At 52.4% G+C, this 26,696-nt stretch overlaps 3 protein-coding genes across 5 annotated transcripts; 1 reads left to right on the plus strand and 2 right to left on the minus strand.

Annotated features, from left to right (window-relative positions):
- Positions 1-202: 202 nt before the first annotated feature.
- On the plus strand, positions 203-3,309 carry VGF (VGF nerve growth factor inducible). Of its 2 annotated transcripts, none has more exons than XM_025425949.3 (2): positions 203-417; positions 923-3,309. In XM_025425949.3, exon 2 carries the CDS (start codon positions 943-945, stop codon positions 2,794-2,796), a length of 1,854 nt encoding a protein of 617 aa, XP_025281734.1. In that variant the 5' UTR covers positions 203-417; positions 923-942; the 3' UTR covers positions 2,797-3,309. The 2 variants fall into 2 exon arrangements, with proteins under 2 accessions (XP_025281734.1, XP_025281735.1); XM_025425950.3 differs by lacking the exon at positions 203-417 and adding an exon at positions 509-796.
- A 907-nt stretch (positions 3,310-4,216) lies between these two features.
- On the minus strand, positions 4,217-10,210 carry AP1S1 (adaptor related protein complex 1 subunit sigma 1). The gene is made up of 5 exons (XM_025425951.3): positions 10,050-10,210; positions 8,135-8,313; positions 7,375-7,483; positions 6,225-6,362; positions 4,217-4,983 (listed from the first exon to the last, which is right to left on the minus strand). The coding sequence occupies exons 1-5, from the start codon at positions 10,050-10,052 to the stop codon at positions 4,936-4,938; spliced, it is 477 nt and encodes a 158-aa protein (XP_025281736.1). The 5' UTR covers positions 10,053-10,210; the 3' UTR covers positions 4,217-4,935.
- Positions 10,211-18,227: 8,017 nt separating this feature from the next.
- Positions 18,228-26,099, minus strand: SERPINE1 (serpin family E member 1). Of its 2 annotated transcripts, none has more exons than XM_025425952.3 (9): positions 25,679-26,099; positions 24,577-24,848; positions 23,693-23,926; positions 22,943-23,137; positions 22,151-22,349; positions 21,089-21,189; positions 20,885-20,971; positions 20,268-20,351; positions 18,228-19,929 (listed from the first exon to the last, which is right to left on the minus strand). In XM_025425952.3, exons 2-9 carry the CDS (start codon positions 24,845-24,847, stop codon positions 19,892-19,894), a joined length of 1,209 nt encoding a protein of 402 aa, XP_025281737.1. In that variant the 5' UTR covers position 24,848; positions 25,679-26,099; the 3' UTR covers positions 18,228-19,891. The 2 variants fall into 2 exon arrangements, with proteins under 2 accessions (XP_025281737.1, XP_025281738.1); XM_025425953.3 differs by having other exon boundaries at positions 24,577-24,885; positions 25,679-25,834.
- Positions 26,100-26,696: the final 597 nt, after the last annotated feature.

The raw sequence follows: 26,696 nt of genomic DNA on the forward strand, positions 1-26,696 counted from the left end.
ATTTCCCCGGTGCTCGGCTAGCGCACGCCCCTCCAGCCGAGGCTCCCGGCGCGCAGGCGCGGGCCGGGAGAGGAACACATTCTCCAATCACCGGGCTGCCCCCCACCTCGAGGCGCCCGCCCGCTTCCCCATGAATGAACATTGACGTCAATGGGGCGGGGCAAGCCCACGTGACCCTGCGCTCTCCCCTTTATAAGGCGGCAGCGGCGCGGGCGCTGTCCAGCGTGCTGAAGCCGGAGCGAGCGAGTCGCCCAGAGCCGCGCGGACCCAGCTGAGCCCAACCCACTGGACGCCAGAACTCGACCGTCGCTCCTATCCCAGCCACTGCTCGGAGCCGAGGCGGACGCGTCCCGATCTTCCCCTGTCCCCACCCTGCCCCGACCCTCTTCTCCACCTCCCGCTTCGTGACACCAGCTGGTAAATACTCCGCTGTCCATCCCTCAAACCCTCGGCAGCCGTGGGCGTGAGGGAGGGTTCTCTCTCCTCCCGGATGGGGGTGTTAAAAACACAGCGGGGAGCCCCCGGTAAGGGTCCCTGGTAAATGGGGGAGTCGCCGCTTTTCTCTTGCTGCTGAAGTCGCCCACGCACCATCCGGGGAGTCCTGTGGGGAGGGAGCAGAGATTTCCCCCCCTTATCTTAGCTGCTTAGTACGTGGGCGCTGGCAGTGAGATGGCTTAGGCAAGGGGGCGAGGAGGCACTGGGGGGGGAGCGCGGGTTGCGGACGTTTTCCCGTTTACACGACTCCAGAGATCGGCACAACATCTTCCTCCTTTGCTCCTAAACGTCCCTCTTCTGGGTAAGGTTAGGGGGATGAGGGAAGCCCTGGATTTCCTGATTAAAGGTGGGGGAAGGGGGTATAGATACAGAGAGCGGAAAATTCTTACAGAAACCCTCTCTTTCTTTGGTCCCTTCTATTTTTCAGTCTCCGGCAGTCCTTTGGTCATGAAATCGCTCAGGTTGCCGGCTTCCACCCTCTTCTGCTTCCTTCTACTGATCAAGGGGTTGGGAGCAGCGCCCCCAGGGCACCCTGAGGCGCAGCCACCTCCCCTCAGCTCTGAACATAAAGAGCCGGTAGCTGGGGACTCAGTGCCCGGGCCGAAGGATGTTAGCGCCCCAGAGGTCCGAACGGCTCGAAATTCTGAGCCTCAGGATGAGGGAGAGCTTTTCCAGGGCGTGGATCCCCGGGCGCTGGCCGCGGTGCTGCTGCAGGCACTTGACCGCCCCGCCTCGCCTCCGGCGCCCGGTGGCTCCCAGCAGGGGCCAAAGGAAGAAGCAGCAGAAGCTCTGCTGACTGAGACGGTGCGCAGCCAGACCCACAGCCTCCCGGCGCCAGAGACCCAGGCACCTGTGGCCCCGCCTCGCCCTCAGACTCAGGAGAATGGTCCCGAGGCTGGCGACCCTTCCGAGGAGCTCGAGGCGCTAGCTTCCCTGCTCCAGGAACTGCGAGATTTCAGTCCGAGCAGCGCCAAGCGCCAGCAAGAGACAGCGGCAGCAGAGACGGAAACTCGCACGCACACGCTGACCCGAGTCAACCTGGAGAGCCCCGGGCCGGAGCGTGTGTGGCGCGCTTCCTGGGGAGAGTTCCAGGCGCGCGTCCCGGAGCGCGCGCCCCTGCCACCCCCAGCTCCCCCGCAGTTCCAGGCGCGTATGCCCGAGAGTGGGCCCCTTCCTGAAGCCCACCAGTTCGGGGAAGGAGTGTCTTCCCCCAAAACACATCTAGGTGAGGCATTGGCACCCCTCTCCAAGGCGTACCAAAGCCTGGGTGCCCCTTTCCCCAAGGCGCGCCGTCCGGAGAGCTCACTCCTGGGCGGCTCTGAAGCGGGGGAACGCCTTCTACAGCAAGGGCTGGCGCAGGTAGAGGCCGGGCGGCGGCAGGCGGAGGCCACACGGCAGGCCGCGGCGCAGGAAGAGCGGCTGGCGGACCTCGCCTCGGACCTGCTGCTCCAGTATTTGCTGCAGGGCGGGGCCCGGCAGCGCGGCCTTGGGGGTCGGGGGCTGCAGGAGAAGGAGGAGGAGCGAGAGAGCGTGAGGGAGGATGCGGAGGCGGAGCAGGAGCGACGCGGCGGGGCGGAGAGGGTGGGGGAAGAGGATGAGGAGGCGGCGGAGGCGGAGGCAGAGGCGGAGGAGGCGGAGAGGGCGCGGCAGAACGCGCTGCTGTTCGCAGAGGAGGAGGACGGAGAAGCCGGAGCCGAGGACAAGCGCTCCCAGGAAGAGATGCCCGGCCACCGTCGTAAGGAGGCTGAGGGGGCAGAGGAGGGCGGGGAGGAGGAGGACGACGACGAAGAGATGGACCCTCAGACCATCGACAGCCTCATCGAGCTGTCCACCAAACTCCACCTGCCCGCAGACGACGTGGTCAGCATCATCGAGGAGGTGGAGGAGAAGCGGAAGCGGAAGAAGAACGCCCCTCCCGAGCCCGTGCCGCACCCCCGGGCCGCCCCCGCCCCCACCCACGTCCGTTCCCCGCAGCCCCCGCCCCCTGCCCCCGCCCCCGGCCGGGAGGAGCTGCCCGACTGGAACGAGGTGCTCCCACCCTGGGATCGCCAGGAGGACGAGCTGTTTCCCCCCGGGCCCTACCACCCTTTTCCCAACTACATCCGGCCGCGGACACTGCAGCCGCCCGCCACCTCGCGCCGCCGCCACTACCACCACGCCCTGCCGCCTTCGCATCACTATCCAGGCCGGGAGGCCCAGGCGCGGCGCGCGCAGGAGGAGGCGGAGGCGGAGGAGCGCCGGATGCAGGAGCAGGAGGAGCTGGAGAATTATATCGAGCACGTGCTGCTCCGGCGCCCGTGACCTGCCCGGGTCCCGCCCCCGCGCGCCGCTGCAGCGCGAGCTGCCACCCCCCTCCGTGTTACACCCCTCCCCTCTCGATGTTTGCATGCTTCCCCCTGCCCCGCCCCCGGCCGCCTCCCGGCCCCGCCCCCGCCCTTGGGTCGCCCCGCCCCCGGGCTGCTCTGGGACCTGTCAGACCGCTTCCTGGATTCGAAGCCCGAACTCCCCAAACTCCCTCGAGGAGGCCCCCGGGGCCACCCCAGACGGGCGGGTGGTTTGAGCGAATTCCCTCCCCCCCTACGGGCCTCTGTCCCTACCTAGTCCCTCTAGGGACGTCCCCGTCCAAAACCGGAAAAAGCTGTTCCAGTTAATTGTGTGAAGAAGTGTTTGTCTCCCGCCCTTTGGGCCTCCCAGGAGCCTCTCCGCCCTCTCCAGATCGCTGTGAATTTACCTATTCTTTCCCTTCTCTGTTGTAAATACCCCTCACGGAGGAAATAGTTTTGCTAAGAAATAAAAGTGACTATTTTATTAGGACTTTGTTCTCCGTTATTCACCCGTCCCCTTGGGCCTCCGTGGTCCTTCCCAAGGGGCGGTGAGGGAAGCGCCAGCCACAACAACCAACTCCTTCTGTTCAAAAGCGAGGGTGGTGGAACCACTTTCAACCGTATTTAAGAGCAGAGTATGGCCTGTACCTGTTAAGAAAGCCTAAATTCCACTTCTAGCTTGGAGGTGGTGGAGGTAGTCATTGGTTCCCAGAGAGGGGCAGCTCCAGGACACTTAGAAAGCTGTTCTATCCATGATCCTCCAGCCACTTAGTACTGGTGGCTCCTCACAGTCCCTGTTCCACCTCATCCTGTCACCTCCCTTAACTGCCCCCTATACTCCCTGGTCCTGGGCACTTTACAACAGGGAGGAGGAACCTCCAGCTACAGAGACGCCCTGCTTTTCACCACTTCTAAACACTTTGGTGAACATACAGGGTTGGATATGCCCTTGAACCCCTGGTTTCTCTCTCCAAATACAACTAAACCAGCTGAATGAAATCTTCCACAAAGAAACCTCCCAGGAGTGAAACCATGTCCCCAGGAGCTGTTTCACCCTGGCCAAAGGCAGCTGGGTAGCTGGAGGCACCATGTTCAAGAGAGGCAATGAACTGACAAATCCTTTTGGAATAGGGGTGCCAAATAAATTACAGGAAGCTCAGTTAAATTTTCACTTTTGATAAACAAGGAATCTATTTGTATAGGATACCCTTATCCTAAAAATATTCATTATTATTCTAATTGAATGAGGTGTCCTCTATATGTGTGTGTGCATGTGTGTGTTGTGTGTGTTTCTCTAACTCTGGCAATCCTATTTCGGAGGAGGTAAATGGGCAGTGTTCCCATGAGTGCTGATCCCAGGGTCCTTTCATTCCTTCACAGAACCTAAGCAGGCAAAGTCCAGAAATGCTTTTCCTTTTATTTCAGAAGAAAGGAAATAAAGTCAGACGCTTCCCACACCCCACCCCTTAGCTCCTGCCTCACCCAGAACATGGAGTGAAGGAGGGACAGTCTCCCATAAAGCCTGCCCTTCCCCCAACCCTCACTTCCCTCAAGTGGCAAGGTTAGAAAAAAATTAACCATGTTGTTCCTCCCCTGGCACTGGACAGAGTCCCCACTGCGGCCGAGGACCGAGGACGAAGAGGGTAGATGAGGACTCTCAGTACTCAGAAATCCCCCCCACCTGCACCCCAGGCAGAGAAGCTGCCCTGGCTGGCTACTGGGGCAGGGTGGAGGTAGGTTATGGGGCAAGGGAGAAGAGAAGAGCCCTGAAAACCTTTTCCCTTTAACCTGACGTATTTATATATTTACAGTTAGAAGGGAGGGGAACAAGTTTTAGGTAACATTAGTTCTTCAAAGGCAGGGAATGAAAGCCAAATAGCACCCCCATTTTGGTCACATTTTCCTACCTCCTAAAACCTTCATTGGGGAGAGGGGAAAGAGGAGATACAGGTGGAGGGAAGGAATGTTTGAGGGTCCCAAGCCCACAGCTCACTCCGAAAGAAGGTGAGGCAGCAGAGGAGGGGCAGCTGGGTCCCACCAAGAAAAGGGGCACTCATGCCCTGCCTCTCCACCAGCTCCCCACAGCTCCACGAGGCCCAGGCGGGAGGGGGGGGGGCTATGCCAGACCCATCTCCTCCAGCACACTGCGAGGCGACTCATCCTCCTGAGGCAGGGACAGAGAGTGACGCAGAGACACCAGGACAGGCAGACAAGGAATGTGGGCAAGACAACGACAGTCACACGAGGGGGGGGGGTAGTACAGAGAGACACAGGGAGGGGAGAGAAAAGCCAAAGTGAGCTCAAGGTTAGAACAGCTAGGGACCCTTCAGGGGAGCTGCCCAGTCTCCAGGGACTACCCTCTAGAGCCAACTGTGGTAAGGAGGGGGTTCTGGTTGAGTCCACCACCACCCAGAAAACCTAAAACCAGAAGCTTGGGGAGCAGGGGGCTCATTCTTGGTCTCTGAGGGGGAAAGGGAATGAAGCTGGGGCTGAGGGGTGGGAAGCCTGCTTTCTGGAGATTGGGGGTACCAGGTGCCAGATGGCCGGGTCCTTGTATTCAGAGTGGGGGCAGGGAGTAATAAATTGGCATCAAATCCCTGAGGGAAAGTGAACCATACTGCAGAGAAATGAGTCATTAGGGTCTGAGCAGAGCTCTAGTAACAGGGGTAGGTGTATGTGCCAGGCACTGTGTGTGTGTGCATGTGTATGTGTGTGTGTGTGTGAAGGGGAAGTTGGACCAGTGAAGTGGCAAGTTCAATTCTGCCCTTTCTCCTTCTGCAGAGATGAGCCCCCATCTCTCCCCCTCCTCAGAGCCAGCTCAGGCCAGCTTGCTTGTCATTGCAGATTCCGGTGACTCATCTCCCTGCACCAAGTCTCAGCAGTGGCACAGCAGAGAGGGGGCAGGCAGTAATGGGGTGAGGGCGGGGGTGTTGGATAGCAGGAGAACCAACAGCCAGGCACCCTCAACCCCAACCCCCAAACCCCCGCAGCCCTTTGCTTCTGTGGAGCAGAGGCTTTTGAGTGTACGTGTCCTTGTGTGTTTAAAAAGGGGGTGGGGGAGACACCAGGGAAAAAAGAATTATCTCTCAAGTGCCCCTCTCCAATTCCCTGAGCAGTCCTAAATGCCCAGAGAAGGATGGGACACAGAGGATTTGGCTGGGATGAACACCCTGGGTCTTGGGGGAAGGAGGGAGAGCTGGCACAGGCAGGCTACCTGCCACCAGGACCTCCCATGCTGAGCAGTCAGTGCTTGAGGGCAAGCTGGCCAACTGGGCGCCGTGGGGGCGGGACACCACAGGGAGGGGGGCCCCCTTGGCGGCTGGAAGGGGGCAGCCATGGGTGGCAGGCAAGGTGTCCAGGGAAGGGAGGGTATGCTTCCTCCTCCTCACTGTCCTGGGCCCGTACCTCCTGCAGCAGGTCAGCCTGCTCGATGGCCTTCAGCACACTCTTCTTGGAGGTGTCCTGGACATCACCCCCCATCAGAAACTCATCCAGGATGAAGTAGGCCTTCTCAAAGTTGAAGATGATGTCCAGTTCGCACACCTGGGAGGACAGAGAGAAGGCAGAGTTGAGTGTCAAGGGGCATTTGCATCCCACCTGCACCCTAGCCGCCTGCCTCTTTCCTTATCATGGCTCCACGTTCTTCTTGACAACTTCTCCCACCTCCTGCTCTTGCCCCAGGTCTATGATCAACTCCCTCCCTCCGCCACCACCACCAATCCCTAGGCCTTAGTACCTTGACTTTTCCTTCTCTCCTCTTGCCTTTTTCTCTGTGAACATGGAATATTACTTGCCCTAATCTACCCTTGACTGTGGTTCCTGCTGCTTTTCCCCCCAAAATCTGTGACACTGTTCCCATAGGGGCCAGGCTAGCCTCTCTCCCTGGGCACTACAGGGCAGGGAAGGAAGAGATTCTAGATCCTGGGCAGAAAGACTTGAGTTCCAAGCAGGGCTCTGCCACTACGCAGCTAGATGGACATGTCGTTTCATTTTTCTGAGTTTGTTTTCTCATCTGAAAATTGAGATAACAACACCTACTCACAGTATTAAACGAGGAGCAGACACAAGAACCTGAAAGCACTTTGTAAACTGTTAAGTGGGGTATATGTGATGGAGTTATTACTCTTCCCCATCTAAGATCTGAGCTGACTATCAATGCCCAGGCTATACCCCAGTTCAGTTAACCCAGAATTGCTGGGCATGGGACCCAGGCATCACTGATTAAAAAACAAAAACCAAGAAAACCCCCCAACACTCCAGAATAATCCAATGCAAAGTCAAGTCAGGAGCCAGTGATAAAATCTGAATGTGGTCTTCGTCCTTTTGAGACTTCTGAGCTGAGCTCTAGATGGACTGATTCTGGTGCACACCCCTCCCCTGGGCTGATTAAGGGATATGGCTAATAGGCTTATGGTTTAAAGAAGGGAATTAATTACTGTTCTCACTACTCCAACTCTGCCTCTTCTAAATCTTCCAGGCAGAGACTAGAAGGGTCCCGGGGTTTGGTAGGAAGAGGGGACTGCTGGGTACGAACAGCGTGGGTGGGGAAACTTACACTGCCGAAGTATTTGTCCAGGAGCTCCACATACCGGTGGATCAGCTCCAGCGTGATGAGCTCATTGTCTTGGCCCTCAATGGCACAGCAGAAGTAGAGGCTGGCATATCTGAGGACAGGGGCACACGTGGGGTAGCTGGAGGCGCTGCTGCATCTGCTTCAGGATCCAGGCTTCTTGCACCCAAACCTCCCATTCCTCATTCCCAGCGCAGGGTCTGGTGTCCATTGGACATAGGCGGGGTGGCCCCAGGGTATGCAAATAGTAACAACTCACTCCGTCTCTTGGTGACTCTCACAAACGGAGGCTAACACAAGCTCTTTCCCTTTGCCCTCTGACCTGTTCAGTTTGACTCAGCAAAAACCTGAGCCAAGTAATCCACCTGCTCAGAGAAGGAACTGGACAGGGTGTGTCTGTGTGCGCGTGCGTGTGCGTGTGTGTGTGTTTGGGGAAAGGTGGTGCAGGATCTATCACTGTCGAATGAGGGAGGCTGCAAGGGACACGTACGATGAACAGGATAGGGCCTTGGTGACAGAGGTATGTGCGTAAAGTAGGTGTCAGGCATGAGCAAAACAAACGGGGAGCAAAACAAAGAATTTCTTCAAGGTAAGTTTGGAAATTGAAGGAAGCTGGAGTCCATCACTGACCTCCAGATGTCCTTAGCTCCCTGTTCTCCCTGACCTTATTTCTCAGCCATTTGAACCACCGCCAGACCCCCACCAAGCAGGATCCAGATAGCTGTGAAAGTAGGCGGCAAATCACCTCTTATAGACGACTTTGAGATCCCTCCACTCCAGGAAGCTGCACATCTTGGGCTTGCGAGCCAGAACAACCTGCATAAGCTCCCGGACCATTTTCTTTCGCTCCTTGTCTGATGTGGCCAGGTACCATTTCTGCAGCCGCAGCTTTCCCTGCCGGCTGAACAGCAGCATGAATCGCATCTAGGGGGCAGGGGCAGAGCTGAGGGTCAGAGATTCTGTTCCCTGGTTTTGTTTACTCCATAAACACAGTCATACATGCGTCCTACAAGTGCAGCTAACCCCTGTCCATTCACAGCTCCCACTGGCTTCAAAAATCAGCCCTTGCTGGTCAACTCTGAGTATCCCCACCAGCAGGTGCCTTTACTTCTGGGGGCATGTCTGAGCTTTGGAGTCTGTCATTTGGGTTCAAATCCTCCTGGCTCCAGGAGTTGAGAAATTTGCCTTGGGCAATTATTTTACCTCTCAGGGCCTCAGTTTCCTGGTCTGTATAATGGATGTAATATAAGTACCTACCTGTTTGGAGGGATTAAATGAGTTGATATATGCAATTGTGCCTGTCACATGGTAAGCATTGGAACACAATAGGTGTCACTATTATCATGCCTTCATCTCTTGTTTCCTACCTCTGCCTTCCAAAGGTCAGTCAAATGCCCAGCACAGTGACAAGCAGCTCATAGATGAAGTCAAAGAGATGTCTGCTTTCTTCTGTGGTCCTTCTATCCACCACCATCCCGAAATGAAGGATTTTGTCTCTCCAGAAGCTACTTCAATTCTCCACCCCATCCTGGCCATACACCCTTGTGGATATCCCCAATACACTGCCCTCCAGTGCTAGTCATATGCCCAGGGGTAGATTCCACCCTCTCCTCTCCTCAACCATCCAGGCCTCTGGCCACTGACAGTCCTCTCTTTTTTTCCTTCTCGGGTGCCTCTTGCTATGCCCCCACTCCTCTTCAGATACCAGGTGACCAATTTCCCTTTCAGTTCCTTGGTTAAGGACACCATCACCCAGGGTGGTTCCCGAAGCTTTGTGAAACAAAGTGCACGCTGAGTAGAGTGGGGAAGAGTGAGGAGCCGTCACTACCCCGTGCACCCGCAGCTTTCAGTTCCAGGGGGTCCAGGCTACATCCTGGAGTTAGCTCCTCCCTGGACATTACCACGGCTGGAATCCGTGGGTGTTTGACACAGTACTTGCTTAGGAGGCTAGATCAGAAATCAAGGGTTTGGGGTGGTGGGGAAGGGGACACGCTGCTAGCGTGACGGGAGGGCAGCAGAGGGGCGCTTGGGAGCCCTGCGTGTCTGAGACTGGGGGGCGGGGAAGCGGGAAGCCAGCAGGAAGACGGAAGGCCTGGGCTCCGGAAAGAGAATGGGGTGGGGGACGGAGAGCCAAGAGCACGGGGTCTGGGGATCCGAAGCCTGGGTCCTGGAGAGCAAGACCTCGCGTCCATTTGGCTTTCCCACCTGCGATAAACCGAGGCAGGACGTCCACTCCTCGGACCCGGAAACTCTCCCCTCCCACACAGCCTCTGCTCTGGGCTGCACCCGAACAGAGGGTCTTGTGACCCGCCGCCCCCCGCCGCCGGCAGGCCCCGGCGCCCCTCTTCCTCGGGCGGACCTCCCTGCGGGAGTGAGTGGTCGGGACCCCTCGGACCGCCACCCGCGCGCTCCCCCAGCCAGGCTCGGGACGGTCCCGCCGCCCCTAGTCAGCCCCCTCTCGCCCCACAAACGCGCCTCCTCCCCGCCCCTTCTCCCTAAAGCCATTTCCAGCTGCTGTTCCTTCCGAGGCCGGCTGGCCCCCCCGCCCGGGTACGTGGGGCCTCCGAGGACCGGAGGAAGAGAGGGCGGCCCCCGAGGACCCCCGCAGGTGCAGCCCACGCCCCTCGGTTCCCCCTCCCCTCCCTCTCCGCACAGCCTACCATCCTGCAGCCTCCGGCTCGGCGCGACCCTCTTCGGCCACCGTACGCGCCAGCTCCACTCCCTTTCTTACCCTTTCTCCTCCTTCCCTCCCTCTTGCCTGAAGCCCCGCCCCATCCCGCCCCGGCTCGGAGGCCCTTGGAGGGGCGGACTGCGCAGGCGCCAGCGCTGCGGGGCGCGCGGGCGGGGCTGGAGGCGGAGAAGCGGAAGCCATGGCAACCAGGTCCTCGACTTCAGCTTTGAGTAGCTCTGTCGTCATGGTAACAAGGCCGTCTGGTGGGCAGGTTGGAGGATGGGGGAGGAGGACAATGAGGTCCTCGCGCTTCGGAACCTTGGGGGGAAAAAGGCGGGAAAAGGAATGAGAGGTGGAGGGGACGACCATTGGAGTTTATGAGGCAGTAGGGAGGACTGATGGAGGGCGGGGGCGATGGAAAGGGCTCAGAGTGGGAACTGGATGTGGGGAGGGAGCCCTGACTTGAGGAAGACTAGACAAAGCGTGGTGGTGATGGGGGGGTGGGGGGGGCTGACGTGACCTAAGTATGGAGTCCAAAATAGATACGCACCGAGAACCTGCTAGATGCGGCACTCGCCTGAAGTCAGAGAAATGTGTAGGTAATGAAGGAGATGGGAAAGAAAAGAAAAGGAGGGGCTGACATGAAAGTGATGCGAGGAAAAGGTGGGGAGGAGCACGCATGAGCCGAAAAGAGTCTCTTTGAGATGTTCCGGTGGTAGCACCGGTCGAAACTGAAAAGAGACAGGTGTCACCTGGACACAAGTGTAAAAATGAGGCTGTGAATTGCAACATGGACTTTTCGTGCACATGTGAGCACGCACGCCTGTGCGCGTGTGTGTTTCCTCGCGGTCAAGTAAAGTGGTTGGCACGTCGGGATAAGAGAAAATCTTCCATTTTTTCATGTTGAAAATGACGGTATTGCTTTTGAGTAGCACTTGAAGCAATTGTTGGTAAGGCCTCACCTTGTCTCCATTTTATAGTATTTTTTTCTTTCTTAAGTATTGAAGTAATATGCTATCCTTGCAAGACAGGGGGCCTAATTTGCCTGGGATGCAGTGTGGCCTCTGACCCTTAATAGATGCTTGGCCTCAGGTGAGTCATTTAGCTCTCAGTTTCCTTATTAGAAAACTGAGGATGGCCATATCTGCCTTGCAGGGCTGTTTTGAGGATGTATAGAAAGTATCCTGGATAGTCAACACTCGATGATATCGCTGTTCACTTTCTCCCTTTCTCAGCTTCTTACTTCTACTTTTTCTTTTTCTTCATCAGTCTCCTTTCTCCTCTGTCTATACCTTCAGCTTGCCGGTGACTTAGAGGTTGGCTGAACTATCTTGGTATTTTTCTTTTTTTAGGTCAAGAATAAGATGGATAGAGCCCGCTGTTGGAGTTAGGAAGGATAAATCATTACTGAGTGAAAAGAAGGAAAGGAGGTGTTGTAGAAGGGGCAGAAGGCAAAAGGGATGAAAAGAGATGTGCTACTGGACGGGAGAGGAGGTTGTAGGTAAGGAAGTAATGAGCCGTGAGGCAGAAACCTAAAGCAGAGAGCTGAGCAACAGCGCATGGAAATTTGGAAGCTCTAGAGATGTGAACTCCTACACTCCTTGGAAAGCTGATACTTTCTAGAATTCCTTGTCTCAACGTGGTATGCCTCGCTGCAGAAAAGAGAAGATTCATGAGAGAATTGTTAGAAATGCAGGTTTTGCTCATGTGGAGTCCTAGACTTCAAGTGGTTCATACTAGTTTGAAGTCGGTGGACTAGATCTCTTCACTGTTAGCAACTGAGGAATGTAGCGAATCTCTGAGTTAGTGGATCCCACTTGGCTTGTGTCTGCAGAGGAGGAGTTCAGAGTTCATGCACAGGGCAGTTGGGAGTCATTACGGTTGCGGGAGCTGGTGAATAACTTGGTGAGAGCAGTTTTAAGAAAGTTAATTTTATAGCAATGAGGGGGACAATTTGAAAGGATAAATGGAAGGCAGGAAGATCATCTTTGGGAATCTAGGCACAAAGATGAAATGGAGGGGGACAAGTTGGAGAGATGCCTGTAATGGGCCAATCAACTGACGTTGATAGCTCATCTAAGTAAATGAGAAGGAAGAGTCAAAGATAAGTCTGGAGGGGAGATTCACTTTTATAGGTGCAGATGGCACCTGTATTGTCACCCTACAAACCATGCTGAAACTTCCCCGGGCCATTTCTTATCTGGTTGTAGCAGTGGTTCCTGCAGTAAGGTTGGAGGGATGGCCTGAAACCTTTCATCCCTATGATTTTACGGTCTGTGTTTCTCCCTCTTGTGATGCTCTCTGCATCCATTTTTAAAAAAGGGTCCTATCCCAAGACCCCGAGATCATGACCAGAGCCAAAATCAAGAGCCAGACACTTAACCACCTGAGCCACCCACACGCCCCTGCACCTACTTTTTGCACATTTTTTAAGTAGTCCATAGTTCCCCGATTATGTCATTAGTAGCCATGTTTGTTTTGTTTTGTTTTTTAACTGAACAATTGAGACCTTACCATGTGCTGTTCCTAATAGTCTGGACAGTTAGAATACTTTCTGTGGTAGGTATTTGCTATTCTCTTTCACCTCCCAGGCTTTAACCCCTCCTTCTAGGGTTCAGGAATCCCACCTTAAGAGTCTAAGGGGGAAAAACAACAACAACAAAACAAACAAACAAACAAACAACAACAACAAAAGAGTCTAAGGGGAGATAGGACAACCTCCCAGGGAAGCATGTGAAGTTTCCTGACATTCACTTTTGCAGCCTTCGTTGTGTCCACGACATTGGCATGTCTGCCAGTCCGTGCATCTGCCCAGACTTTGGTCTGGGAATGAATGAGGTGATGAGGGGGAGGTAAGACTCTGGCAGAGGGCCAGAGGATCAAAATTTAGGGTACCGATGCAGCAGTACCAATGGCAATGTCCTGTGGCCACTGAAGGTTAGGGTGGGGGCACTGATGTGATTTTGGGGTGTGGTATCTAGGCCAAGACCTCCCTCTGGTTCTCTGGCCCTCCTGGCAATTCCCCAAGCTCCTCAGTTTCCTTTGGTGCTTCCCTTAGCTAGAGTCGGTTTCTCTTTTCAAAAGCCTTGTCTGGTAAACTCCGTAAGCATGCCATCTTGTCTGCCGGCTGTGCGTGTAAGTCGCCTTGTTTCTTCCACTGGATTGGAAGCTCCTTCCAGGGATGGTATCTTGTTCATCTTTTATTTCTTCACAGCATCCTTCAGTAGAGTGCTTGTTGATTAGTCATGGATCCATGACTAATAATCCATGGATTATCATGGATATGATTGGTAGCCATGATTATCAAATCTAGGTATTTAAATCTTCTAATCCAGAATATGCTATTTTCTAATATTGCAAATAGTGGTAGCATGTTCAGCATCTATTATTTCTACCAGAGGATCAACTGTCTTCTTTTGCTGTTTGTGCTGTGCCTGGCACGTGCCTAACATACAGCCGGAGATATCCAACATTGGTTCAACAAGTGTACACTGGGTCCCCCATTTGAAAATTCCATTGTCCTCTTAAACTTCATTGAGTTGTTTCCTTCACCTTCCCCTGAAACCATCCCCTCTCTTGGTTTCCCATTGTGGTCAGTGTCACCGCCTTTTCCTAGGCTTGCAGACTATAATCCTGGGACATGAAGGATAAACAAGAAAGCAAGGCTGACTCAAGAGACATAGGCCAGACGTGACTGACTAGATCAGGAGAGGGTGTTTGGAAGAGGGGGAGAGTTGACTGGCTCTGAAGGCCAACCTGGTGACTTGGGACTTCCTTCTCAGGTGTGTGCCTTGAACATGACTTGCCAATATTGTTCCTTTGTCATTTTGTTCACACTGTTTTCTGAAATGCCCTACCATTCCTGCCCTACAGACCCAAATCCACCTTATCCAACCTGGAAGTTTCCAGCAAGCACCCACTCCTGATGAGCCTGACACTCTAGTGTAGACCTTGGCGATCATTTTGACCATGCTCCCCTCCACCATCTTTTGCAGTGACTCACATAACATTTCAGCTTTTTGGCATCTAGTCTCCCTAGGTACTTGATAGTGAGAAAGATCACTTGTGCCTTTTAAGAGGGCTTCGGAGCATCTGGGATCAAGTTAAGCTTTTAAATAAATACTTGTTAAATTGTATGGGGTTCAAACTTGGCAAGATTTTGGCTGAGGGTACAGCTGCTTTGCTTCAAGAAAAGCTTTCCACTGGAATCAAAGCGACATCTGGTGGCTAGGGAATAAAGGAAAAGGCTATGTGGTGGTAGGATGCCAGGCGTGCAGGCTGAAGGCAGAGATATAAGGATGGGCTGGTGGCTGGCACGTGGGGGCAGGGACACCTGTGTTCACAAATGTCACACAGAGGGGAAGCACAGTGTAACAAGGAGCACAGGGGCACCTGGGCTGTTTGGTAATAATAGTAATAATAACAACAACAACAACAGTAACAAGTTTCTCAACCCCTCTCTGCCTGGTTCCTCATCTCTACATAAGTATTTGCTACTATTACAACGAAACTTACATGAGGAGCCACCTAAAAAAAAAAGTGGCTTGGAAAACAGATGGTGTCTCCTTGACAAGCTTCATTCTGATGGAATATTTTTACCATGGAGGGATTTACAGAATGAGTCATACTCATTGCCCACGCGTGGGCAGATAAATAATTCCACTGTGTGAGGTTTATAAGAAATGTGCAGTAATGATGGCTGGAAGTAGATCTTGTTGGTTTTTCATTTCTAAAGAGTTGGAGGAGGAGAGATCTGGAAGGGTGAGGAGGGGGGGCACCGGGTGAAGCCAGGCAGGGCAGGCTTTGTCCTGTGAAGTTGTATCATCATCTCTGTCCCCAAAATATCTGAGAAAAGCAGAGGGCACAGTTAAATAGGGCACTTCCCAGAACAAACTCTTTCTCTGCGGGGGTGAGGCCTTCTGATGAACCCTTCTCTTCTGAGACTTCTCAGCATGTATGGATGGTCTTTTGAACTATACACTGTTGAATTGGGCTAACCTGTTCTGCTTTTTGAGACTCTTTCAGTTTCTAAGCGAATCTGTTACAGATGGATATATTCTCACCAACTAGCCCAGTGCCTGGAATTGGTCATATTTTCAGGGTGTAAGGAGAACAGAAGATCTGTCTGGGTCCCTGTACCCCTGAATTCTTAAGCCGTTGCTCTCATGACTCCAGCTATCCACTATGAGCCCAAAGGGAGATCTGTACAAGAAGAAGGAATGATTGCACAGGAAGAGGAATACTTTAGCACCAGCTGAAGCTTTGGCTACAAATCTCAGTGATCTTGTGAACTGGATCAGGCCGTGTCTGGTGTGGGCATTTCTGCTCTGAGTCAGCTAGAAGCAGACCAAGTGGCTTCTAGGGGCCCTTTTCTCTGGTTTTGTGGTGAGTTCTAATTCTATCTTGGTCCCACAGAGCTTGCCAGAGAATTGAAAACGAAAGAGGACACACTCACTGAAGTTGAGAGCACCTTTCTAAAGCTCAGAGTAGCTTCAGTGGGCTATGCATTCTGGTCCCTTATTCTTCTCTGCCCTTCCCCTTATCCTTCTACCACTTACCCCCATCCTTACCCACTTCCTCCATCCTTCTCCCTACCCCTATCCTTCCCACATTTATTTCCTTCCTTCCTCCCTTCCTTCCTTCCTTCCTTCCTTCCTTCCTTCCTTCCTTCCTTCCTTCCTTCCTTCCTTCCGAGTTTACATTTTAATTCCAGCATAGTTAATCCATTGGCTTTCTAAGGAAAAAGGAAGACCTTCCTTCCAGATTTTATTGGGTTTTAAGGGCCTTCTAACTATATGGACCCTCATGGGAGAAGAGAAAGCCTGATGAATCCAAAGAGAGGAATCCATGAGGAGAAGATGCCAAACAACTGCATCCCTTTTGAACAACTTAGTGCACCATGTTGGAGGTACCCCAAAGGGTCCCTAGCTGTCCCCAGGGAATGAAACAGGAATGACAGAGTCAGGGAGATTGCCTTTAGCAAATGTTGAATGACTGGGGAGCGAGTAGGTGAATGAACACCCTTTCTGGATTTACATCATAATTTAAACTTGCTCCAAGGAAGCTTAACACAATTAGAGAAAATTATAATGTGAAGGTTCTTTTAGTTAGAGGCCTAAAATCTATCTTTATTCATAGCAGAGGGCTTATTTAGAAAAGTTGTGAAGCCTTATTTAAGCTTGGGAAGAGGTATGATTCTAACCAGGCAGAATGATCACTTTTGACTGTTTTGTGCCTTTTGAAAATGTCTATATTATTAGAGTCACATGACTGCAGGATTGAGAGATTCTTGATAGCTCCTTAGCCCTGCTGCTAGAAGTTACCCCATGGATACAGGAGCCCACGTGCACTGGGATAAACATGCAAGAATGTCCGTCTCAGCATTGTTGGTAACAACAATAAAAAAGCCATGAAACCACCAAAATCCATCAGTGGTGGTTAAGGAATTAGAGTGCATCTATAGATGCAACTGGTACAGAGAACGAGGGGCAGGTGTGTAGGATGCATCATTAGGTAAAAAAAAGCAAGCTACAGAGCACTGTGTGTGTGTGTATGCATTTTATATATATGTGTATGTATATATATATATATATATATAATGGCCTAATTTGTGTGAAAGTGCAGAATATTTTTTTTATTTTATTTATTTATTTTTTATGATAGTCACAGAGAGAGAGAGAGAGAGGCAGAGACACAGGCAGAGGGAGAAGCAGCTCCATGCAGGGAGCCTGACGTGGGGCTTGATCCCGCTTATTGAAGTTCTAAACACTGAAGAAACTGTGGACCAATTAAGTGACCACTTTTACCTTTCAAACTGAATAACTTATTATAAGCATGTGTTTGGTTATCACTTAAACAAGTCACCTCATATTTAAAATTAAATTTGAATTAAAGGGACACTTGGGTGGCTCAGTGGTTGAGCGTCTGCCTTTGGCTCAGTTCGTGATCCTGGAGACCTGGGATCGAGTCCTGCACCAGGTTCCCCACAGGGAGCCTGCTTCTCCCTCTGCCTGTCTCTGGCTCTCTCTCTGTGTCTCTTATGAATAAATAAGTAAAAATCAATCAATCAATCAATCAATCAATACGGGCTAAAATAGATACTTTAAAAAGTATAGCCTGACTGTGGAAGCAACGCCACCAAGAACACTTCCGGTGATGGAGAGCTCACTACCTATTAACACTCAGACAGCATTTTGACCAAGAGCTCCCAGATGGTAATTAGTTCCTATTAAGACAAGACTTAGGGACACCTGGCTGGGTCAGTCGGAAGAGCATCCAACTCTTGATCGTGAGTTCATGAGTTTGAGCCCCATGTTAGGCATAGAGATTCCTTAAAATAAATAAAGAAATTTTTTTTTTTAAAAAAGAGATGACCTAGCTTTCCAGGAGGCTGGATCTATCAATCCTATCTTTAGGATTCTGGAGCTGGACAGCATACAATTTTGACAGCTAGTTCTTGGGTTTTTTTTCTTTCCAGTTTAAAAGGTGACTTTTTTGAAGATAGAATGGAAAATAATTGGGGAAGGTATGTCCTCTGGCAAGAGCCTTCAGGAGACTAGAGGAAGAGAATAAAAGACTTTTCAGGATGTCGTTTTTAAGGAGGATATTAAGAGTCTATATAACAAAAGAGCCTTGTTTTCAAAGGAACATGATCTGTACACGGGGATGGTGAGGGTAACCCACACTCAAAGAGCACACATGAATACGAGCACTGTTATATACCAGGAAGAAGAAATCTTGGTAAATGCCAACTAGAGAATGATGGTGTGGAATGGACCCATGGGGAACGCGAGGTTGAAGAAACCGACTTGGTTTGGGCTTTGAGAAGTGGGGAACAGGGTGGGTGGTATTTGGTTGGGAAACAAATGGCAGGAGCAGAGATGGACCCCACAGGGACAGTGTGCACAAACAGGCGTCAGGGCAGGTGGAAGGTGTTTGGGGGACCCAAGGGGAGAACTACACCCTACACAACATGTCCCCTGGACCTTCTTGCAGAGGCCCAGTGGCCAGCCCTGTGAACTTGCCCGTGGCGGGTCTTCATGCCTTGGGTTTGTGGGTACATGTTTCACAAAGATTCCCCTTTACTGGAGACGTCTATGAGCTGATGGGGTTCTGATTTTGTACTGTGCGAAATGTGGACAGTAAAGACAAGGGACTCTCTGGAAGATATTTTTATTTATTTTATTATTTTTAAATAATATTTTACTTGTTTATATATCAAAAGTGAAAAAGCATATGATTCAACACAACTTCAAGAATGTTGGACCCCACATTTTGGGTATCCCTATGGGTACTATGTGTGGCTGTTACTGTCCAGTGCATTATGAGAAACAAACGAACAAATATTTTTTTCACTGAAAAGCATGGGGAGGGGGGCATTATTAGGGTCCTATTTGGATTACATTCATTCATTCGACATCTATGTGTAATTCTTCAATAAATCGGTCTTTATGCCATGCCCCCTAGCTTGTTGGCGTTCAGAAGGATTATCTAGCTAGGGTAGTTAAGTCGGAACTCATGGTCTCTCTCATTTTCCTCTCTTTCTCAGTCTCTCTCCCCCTCTCTCACGTGTCCACTGCTCACACACAGCAGCCGGAAATGACACATCCAAGTGAGTCACCAATGCGGCTGTGAATCACCCTGTAATTGGGGAAAGTTCTGTCCTGCTAGGTCGCGCAGCCCCTTGCTCTCCTGTTCCTAAATATATTGGAAAATTTTGAAACCACTGTGTCCTCGCTGTAATCTCCCTGACCCACCACATCCTTTTGGTCCCTAAAGTTAAATAATCTTGGTGGGGGTCTTAGCCATCCAGTGGAAGAGCAAGGAAGAGACAGGAGCCATGGGGCTCGGGAAGCCACAAGGTGGCAGTGTGGGCCCCACTACGCTGGCGGCCCAGAGGGGTAGCCAGTCTAGTGGCCAGACCCTGAGATGCAAGATGCAGACCACCAAGGAACAGTACAAGCAAATTCATATAATACGTTTTTCTTGGTAGCCCTCTTTCTCTCTAACAAGCACACAAGGACAAGGATGTGATAAATACTCAAGCACACCCTTGGCATCCCACCTTCCCCATCAGGAGATTAGAGCCAAGAACCAGGAACACACCTTACTTTTCTTCCTCCATTCCTACAAAATAAAGTTAGTGGGAAGCAGAAACCTGCTCCTATGAGTAAACAAGTCACCTACACTCCAAAATAATATATGCACACTGTTTCTGGGGAGGGAGACGACCAGGTCAGGGTGCATCTCTGCACCAGCGGGGGCAGGTGCGTTGCCAGTCTGCAGGACCTCTTGAGCCGGGGCAGTGCAGACCTCGAAAGGAAAGGGTGCCTCTTCCACTGGCCTTCTTTGGCTTGCCGCCAGCCTCCTCAGCAGTGGCAGACAGTGCAAAAGTGGCAGCAACGTGACCGGAACGCAAATAGTTTCTACCAAGCACACAAAAGCTCCCAGAAGCCTTGTGGTGCCATCCTGCCAGGGTCTCAGTGGGGTCCAAGTCTGAAGACCCGAATGGGCAGAGCAATAGGCAGAAGCAGCTGCACAAGTGGTTGTATGAGTTTTATGGTCTGGCGTGGAGACCCAGCTGAGCTCCGGAGGTCTCTCCTGGGGGCTCCACAGGGAGGTTTATGGCAAAGTCCTCTTCCCTGCTCCTGGGAGAGGCTGAGGTCTGGGAGGCAGATTCAGAAGATTTACCTTTTTTTTTTTTCCTTTAAAAGGCAAATGCCTTCTTTTTCTCCAGAAAAATTAATTAAAATAAAAAATGTTCTCTTTGTTGCTCCTTCTTCTCGGATACATCTCCAGTGTTGTCCCAGATGAAGGCTGCTCTTCTCATGGTCAGGGTTCCATCACTTGGCCCATGAAAAGGACTGTTCCTGAGGATGGAAGAATCATGAGAGATGAGAGTGGGAAGAAATAGCACGGCTCACCCAGCCCCATGTTTATGGATGAGCTGAGATGTGAGAGCTTGAGTGGGCTGTTGGGAGTCACAGCTGCTGTAGTGATTAAGCTAGGGCTGGGGTCCTGGCACGGTGCTCTGTTTGTGACAGAGCATCATCCTTGAATGGAAGAGGTGGAGCAGAGTTAAGGATTCTCTGTCTGGAGTTCTCTTGGGGTCAGGGGAGGTAGTGTCTACACTGGTGTCTAGACTGGTGCCTGAGGCGAGAAGACAGGGCCAAGGAGGGGACAGTGGAGCATTGCAGCCCCGGCTCACCTGTGGGGTTGTGCCGCACCACAAAAAGGAAGGGTCTGTCCATGATGATCTCCTCCGGGGCCATTCGGGCTGAGACGATAATGGCTAAGAGAGAAGGAACAATGATCTAGAACAGAGGGACCGGGCCCTGGTGCCTGGGTCGATCATGAGAGATCTACTGACATCAGCTTTCCGATGGCAGCTCTGGAGGTCGCTAGGAAGCTTGGTGGTTCTCCTGACCAAGCACCTGAACAGTTGAGGGAAGTCCTCTGAGGCCTGCCTTCCTCCAGGAATTTTGTACAGACCTACCCGCTCTTCACAAATAGCCATTTATGTAAACCCTTCTAGAGCGTCTCAGGGTAAGTAAGCTTCTTAAGCTGACTAGCCACTGTGAGGAGTCAGGCTTCCTTTGGAGGGGCCTTTTCACCTTGAGGGGACCTCAGGAGCCATCGAGTGAGGGGCCGGGCTCCCAGGCCTAGTGGGCCCACCTTCTAGGCTAAGAGACACTGGTGGGGTCAGGGTGCTGCCCTCGGCACAGAGGGGAGAGGCCGGTAAAGCAGAGCCGCGGGAGTCATCCCAGATGTGGGCCCCTCCTGGAAGTCCTGGACTGAGACTGAGAACACCTGAGCCAGACTCACCAGTAGAGGAGGACGCCACTGTGCCACTCTCATTCACTTCAATCTTTACTTTTTGCAGCGCCCGCGACACATACAGCACCTCTTGATCTGAAACAGGAGTGGATCCGAGGGTAGATCAGCTGGGGTTCTCGGAGACACACTCCTTTGGTTTCTCAGGGGCCCCACAGTCCACCAGTGTAGGAAAGTGAAAGAAAAATCTCTTACTTGAAAGACTTGAGAAGTCCGCCAGGTTTGGCCTAAACATGTCGGTCATGCCCAAATTCTCCAGCGGCCTCCGCAGGTTGACTTCGGTCTCCAGGGAGAACCTGTGAACAGGAGCAGGAAAGGCTCTAGCTCAGGCCATCGCCCAGCCGCCTCGCCTCCCCCAGTCCCTGACCACATATCCCCCTCCCAGCTGGCTGGTAGCCCACAGGGTGAGGACTGATGTGAAAGTGGAGGAGGGGGGTTAGTTGTTTCAAATCTGTGTAAGGTCTAATATAAATGAACATTCTCTGTCATCTCCCTGCCCCCTGGAACCTGGTCTCTAGATCATGTTTCTGGGAGCTGAATCTGAAAATGACTCCAGCAGAGAAGCTTTGGGCTCCCTCTGCTTCCCATCATCTGGGCTCTTATGACCTCGGGTTTCGCTTTCTAGGGATCTAAGGATGGGTGTTGGGGGGGAGGGGAGTGCAAGAGTACAGGCTCACCAACTAAATTCTCTTTCCCCAAGCCTGGCATTACAGCATCGGGAAATTTGGGGTAAGTGTGGTGGGAGGCTTCCCTATAATTCTGGAATGCCCCAGCCTCAGCCTTCTCCACCCTCTGTGCTTCTGCAGAAGGATTTTTAAAATCTACTTTGTTGGAAGCCAGCTAGAAACTGCTCGGGCTCCTTTTGTCTTCATTGTTTGGATGTTGACTTGAGCAGATGGGGGTGGGAGGGGGTCTTTCCAAGGGCTATCTATCCCCCCACCTCCATCATTTCTCTGGCTCTTCCTTTGGCTGGCTCTTGCCAGGTAGTCTGAGGGTGGTGAGTGTTGGGGCATGGTCTAGCGAAACTCCCCGCTGCCCTCCAGTGGAAGCAGGAGGAGGGATGATGAGAGGAATCTTAATCAAACCCAGGCTGGAGTGTTTCCCATCAGCTTCCCACACATGTTCCTGTTCTGCAAATGTCACATTTGGGAAACTCAACCTAGGGGTGGTCCTTTCAGGGAAGCCTGGGAGAGGGGAGGAGATGGATAGAGGCAATTAGGGCATTGGCAGGTGTGGCAAGAGCAAGGGGTGGCTTACTTAGGCAGAACCAGGAGGCGGAGCTGCCTGGTCATATTCCCTTTCCACTGGCTGATGAGCTGGGCATCCAGGATGTTGGTGAGGGCAGAGAGAGGCACCTCTTTTTCATAGGGAGCGGCGATGAACATGCTGAGAGTGTCCCCATGGTAGGGCAATTCCAGGATGTCATAGTAATGGCCGCTGGGGGTAGAAAACTCGGCTGCGAAGACACCAGATTGGCATCCTGAAAATGGCTTCAGCTCTCTTTAGTTTGCACCCACCAATGAGTTTCCAACTAATTCTGTCTCCTCCACTCTTTCTGGAAGCCAACTTTGTACCCTGGTTTGCAGGCTCCCCTAGTCAGTGGTTTTATCCCTATTTCCCTTCTCTTCTGCCAATTCAGTGTCTCCTGGTTACTCTGTCTCCTCTTGGCCTTCTCTGCCTTTATTTCCCCGCCCTCATACGCAGCCAGGAATTCATTCTGATTCTTTTCTCTTCATCTCAATTTCCACACTAGCCTTCCCCCGCCCCCCAGCTGCACTTGTGAGGCCCCCATATTTACACTAGAAACACTTGGGGACCAGAGACAGAGGTCATCTGGCCTATGTAGGCTGGAGGGACTTTCTGGATGTCAGCTTTGGCTTGCATGAGATGAAGCTACTTTCTGCTGCTCCTGTCATCCCAGTAGCTCCTGCCTGGGGAGGCTCTGGCAAAGCTGGGCTACATTCAAAGGTTTCTCCTCCCTGAGAGGGGAATACCCGAGGGGATGGGGTGCAGTAGTTGTGGGACTTTTGGAAGAAGTCTTGAACTTACTGTAGTTGAACTTGTTGGTCTGAGCCATCATGGGCACAGAGACAGTGCTACCGTCAGATTTGTGGAAGAGGCGGTGGTGGGTGCCTGACTCCGGGAAGGGCGTCTTCCACTGGCCGTTGAAGTAGAGGGCATTTACCAGCATCAGACGCGTCAGCTGGTCCACGGCCCCTCTGCCCAGTAAGTTGCCAATCATGCCTATGAGAAAGCCAGGTGAGCTGGGGGGTAAAGGGGCTAGATATTTTTTAATCCTTTTAGATGGTTCCCTTCAGTCCTCAGATTGGATGTGTGTCTTTGAGGGGATCCAGTCAGGAGGCAGACTGGGGGTATAAGTGAGCCAGTCTAGCTGTGTTCAACTCGTTAAATCTTTCTAGGAGGAGTCTCGGGAAGATTCCCACTCAGCACATGCTCTGGCCCTGGGATCCTGACTGGGATCAGACACAGAGACTTAAATCTTCCCTTACTTTGAGTTTTCCCTGCCTTTGCTCCCTAAGCTGCAGTCTGGAAGAGCTGTGTACGTTTCTCACAGCTGTACCATTCTTATGACATCTCACAGCACTTTCTAGGGCTGCCCTTAGAGATAGTTTGCGAGAGGGCCTACTTATGAACACAAAGATGCTCTGATTCTTAAAGCACCTGACCTATCTACAGAGGAGAGCATGCTGACAGGGAGAGATTGGCATACCAGGGATTTGTTTCCAGATCCTTCCTCAGTAGGCCCCTGGGACTGGCTTCTTCTCCCTGCCTGCTCACCTTTTGTGTGTCTCTTCACCCAGTCGTTGACGATGAACCTGGCTCTCTCCACCTCTGAAAAGTCCACCTGTTTGACTGTGGTCCGGAACAGCCTGAAGAAGTGGGGCATGAAGCCGTGAACCAGCTTCAGATCCCGCTGGACGAAGATGGCATCGGCAGTGCTGATCTCATCCTTGTTCCACGGCCCCATGAGCTCCTTATATAGTTGGCGGAGGGCAGGGGCCATGCCCTTCTCTGTGCCCAGGGCAGAAAGGACACATTAGCTTATGTTGAGCTCAGGGCCCCCAGTTGGGCCAACTTCCCCTATGAGAGGCCCAATCCTGCCCCTATGGGATGGGGCTCATCTGTTCCCCTCCCCTGAGGGGGTCCCTAGAGAGAGATTTCCTTCCAAACCTTAATCTTTTCTGCATCTCCCTCTTTTCCTCCAAAATCTCAGGTCCTAACCCTTTGATGGGTTAGAATATTTTTTCTCTGCTTTTAAGTTATGAGCCCTAAATTTTTTCTTATCAGAATAATAGCAATGAGAAGTACTTCACATGCATAATTCTATTTAAGCATTACAGCACCTGTGTGTGGTAGGTAATTTTATTGTCCCCATTTTGCAGATGACAAAACGGGTCCAGGTGCATTAAGGTCCCGCAGTTAATAAGTGGACAATAAAGACAGATCTGCTTTACATCACATCCCCAGGCCTGTACACTTCATGACTGACGACAGTATGACATGCAGGGTATGCTGGAAAGGTGGGCGGTCCCTATGACATGCCACCACAGGAGCTGGCTCAGTTCAGTTGGCCTTCCCTCTGCTTCTGGTTGGTTATGCCCCTGTCCCGAGAAGATGGGATGAGTGCCTGCCCTCCCTCCCCACTCTGACTTATTTCTCACCATCAATCTGGAATTGCATGGCCTCTTGGATCTGCCGACAAGTCTCTCCTGCTGTTGTCAGCTGCAACATGGCCAGGACTGAGGCCACCCCATAGGGAGAGAAAACCATGTTGCGGTCCTTGGAGGCCCGTGCCACCTCCTGAAACACCTTCACTCCGAAGTCTGTGGCCAGTCCCGCTGCCCGAGTTTGGTAGGAATAGGAGGCTGATGCTTCACCAAAGACAAGGGCCAGGCCCAGGGCAAGGCAGGCAAAGACTGGAGACATCTGCATCCTAGAGCAAGCAGGAAAGGATCCAGTGGGGGAAAGTTCTGGAAGACCGAAGAATGGGGAGGGGAGATGGCCCCTCAGCCATGGCTGTTTGCCATGGGCAGGTGATAAGTGAACAGGAGGGCAAGAGTCCTTAATAAACATCGAAGAGCGCTGATTCTGAGCCTTTCCCCTCCGTCTCAGCCCCAGGGAGTCTTAGGTGCGGTTCTACCTGCAGAACTCTCCCAAACCCCTGGCAGTTCCCTGCAGTGTCTCTCCCTTCTCTCCTAGGGGGCCCAAAAGGCTAAATTATAACAAGACCGTTGACTTGCATAATGCTGTTAATTCTCTCTCTTTTTTTTAATAAATATTTTATTTATTTATTTGACAGAGAGAGAGAGAGAGAGAGCACAAGCAGGGGGAGGGGCAGAGGGAGAAGCAGACTCCCCACTGAGCAGGGAACCCGATGAGGGGCGCTCAATCCCAGGACCTTGAGATCAGGACCTGAGCCAAAGGTAGAAGCTTAACTGACTGAGCCACCCAGGTGCCCCAGTGCTGTTAATTCCCTTCTAATGCTTTCACAACCATGAACTCATTCAAGTTGGCAGGCATGAAAAGCCCCTTTCCAGAGGTGGATGGAGTGTCCTGATGGACAAGGATGGAGGCCCCAGGCCCTTGTTTCTGGGTGGTGGGATTGTTGTGGGGCCTGGCCCCCTTCCATGAACTCAGGGCTGCAGGTCTCCAGCAGGGAGAGAGAAGTTAAAATGGGGATCATGGACGGAGGACATTTCACGGAGGGGTGTTCTTTTGCCTTAACCCGAGGGAGGGCCACAGAGGGTTTTCTTTTTTTCTTACCTGAAGTTCTCAAAGGTGCCTTGTGACTGGTGGTCTGTCCTGCTGCTGCTGACTGTGGCAGTTCTGTTTCCCAGAGGGGGTGTGGCTCTCTTGACAGTCCTCTCAGCCCCAAAGCCAGCCGCAGCTGTGTTCCTAGGGAGCCTGCTACCTCCCTTTATACAAAAGTGAGCAGGAAATAGATGAACTCATGGTTCAGCTCCACCCACTTTCTGGCTCTGGAAGCCTGGCCAGGCCCCCTCTGCACCTCCCTCTGCCAAACTTGCTGAGACATGTGTGCGTGCTGCTCTGTGTGTGTACATGTGTGAGAGGGGTCAGGAACAATTGAGCAAACCCTGCTTGCCTTGGTCCAAGGGCCTCCCTGGACTTGCTACCCTCTCTTTTTGGATGATCTCCCAACTTGAGCCCTGGCAGTGCCAGATGGCCCCCAACACCCCGTGCTGGGGATTACCTTCCCCAGTGCTCAGCTGAGGAGAAACAGTGTACACCTCTTCCTTTTCTTTGGGAGAAATGGGTTGCCACATAGTGACCAAAGAAGCTGTGAATTTTTATCCAGTCTGTATGAGCCGGCCAGCCTAGAAGAAACACCCCTCCCTCCTCCTGGCCTCATCCCAGCAGCCAGAGGGCATGGAGCGTGCCATGTGATTGTCTGGGTTTTGACTGTCTAGGACATGAGCACACAGAGGACTCCTTTCCGTTTTTTCCCTCTTCCCTGCTGAGTGCCGCCAGCCCGTCGATGATACACAGCTGACTCTCCCACGTGTCCAGACTCTCGTGGCGCCCCCAGGGCTCTCTTTTGTGCCAACAGCTGTGTTTGGAGGGGTTTTGAGTGTGCTGGGTGGGGTGATGGGGGATGAAAGGGACCAGGGGTTAACGGGGTGAAGCCCTGGCAAGGAATGTGCTTCATTTCTAGTAGCTGTGAGCAGCTCCTGGGGAGAGAATTACACCTTTTATCCTTCCCTCGAGACGCAGACACCCCTAGGGCTGGAACAGCGGGTGAGAGAGTGGATCTGTGGCGGGT

The sequence above is a fragment of the Canis lupus genome, chromosome 6 (genome assembly GCF_003254725.2).
Source record: "Canis lupus dingo isolate Sandy chromosome 6, ASM325472v2, whole genome shotgun sequence".
In the NCBI taxonomy this organism is placed as follows: domain Eukaryota; kingdom Metazoa; phylum Chordata; class Mammalia; order Carnivora; family Canidae; genus Canis; species Canis lupus.

What these genes read in the sequence shown, in the direction of transcription:
- AP1S1 (XM_025425951.3), bottom strand. An exon ending in TGGACAAATACTTCGGCAGT is followed by an intron (nt 6,363 to 7,374) that starts GTAAGTTTCCCC and finishes CTGTCCTCCCAG; the next exon opens with GTGTGCGAACTGGACATCAT. An exon ending in AGGCTGACCTGCTGCAGGAG is followed by an intron (nt 4,984 to 6,224) that starts GTACGGGCCCAG and finishes TCCCTGCCTCAG; the next exon opens with GAGGATGAGTCGCCTCGCAG.
- SERPINE1 (XM_025425952.3), bottom strand. Translation starts at nt 24,847, where the DNA reads ATGCAGATGTCTCCAGTCTTTGCCTGCCTTGCCCTGGGCCTGGCCCTT. An exon ending in GGTGAAGAGACACACAAAAG is followed by an intron (nt 23,138 to 23,692) that starts GTGAGCAGGCAG and finishes GCTTTCTCATAG; the next exon opens with GCATGATTGGCAACTTACTG. An exon ending in GACCAACAAGTTCAACTACA is followed by an intron (nt 22,350 to 22,942) that starts GTAAGTTCAAGA and finishes GTGTCTTCGCAG; the next exon opens with CCGAGTTTTCTACCCCCAGC.
- VGF (XM_025425949.3), top strand. Translation starts at nt 943, where the DNA reads ATGAAATCGCTCAGGTTGCCGGCTTCCACCCTCTTCTGCTTCCTTCTA.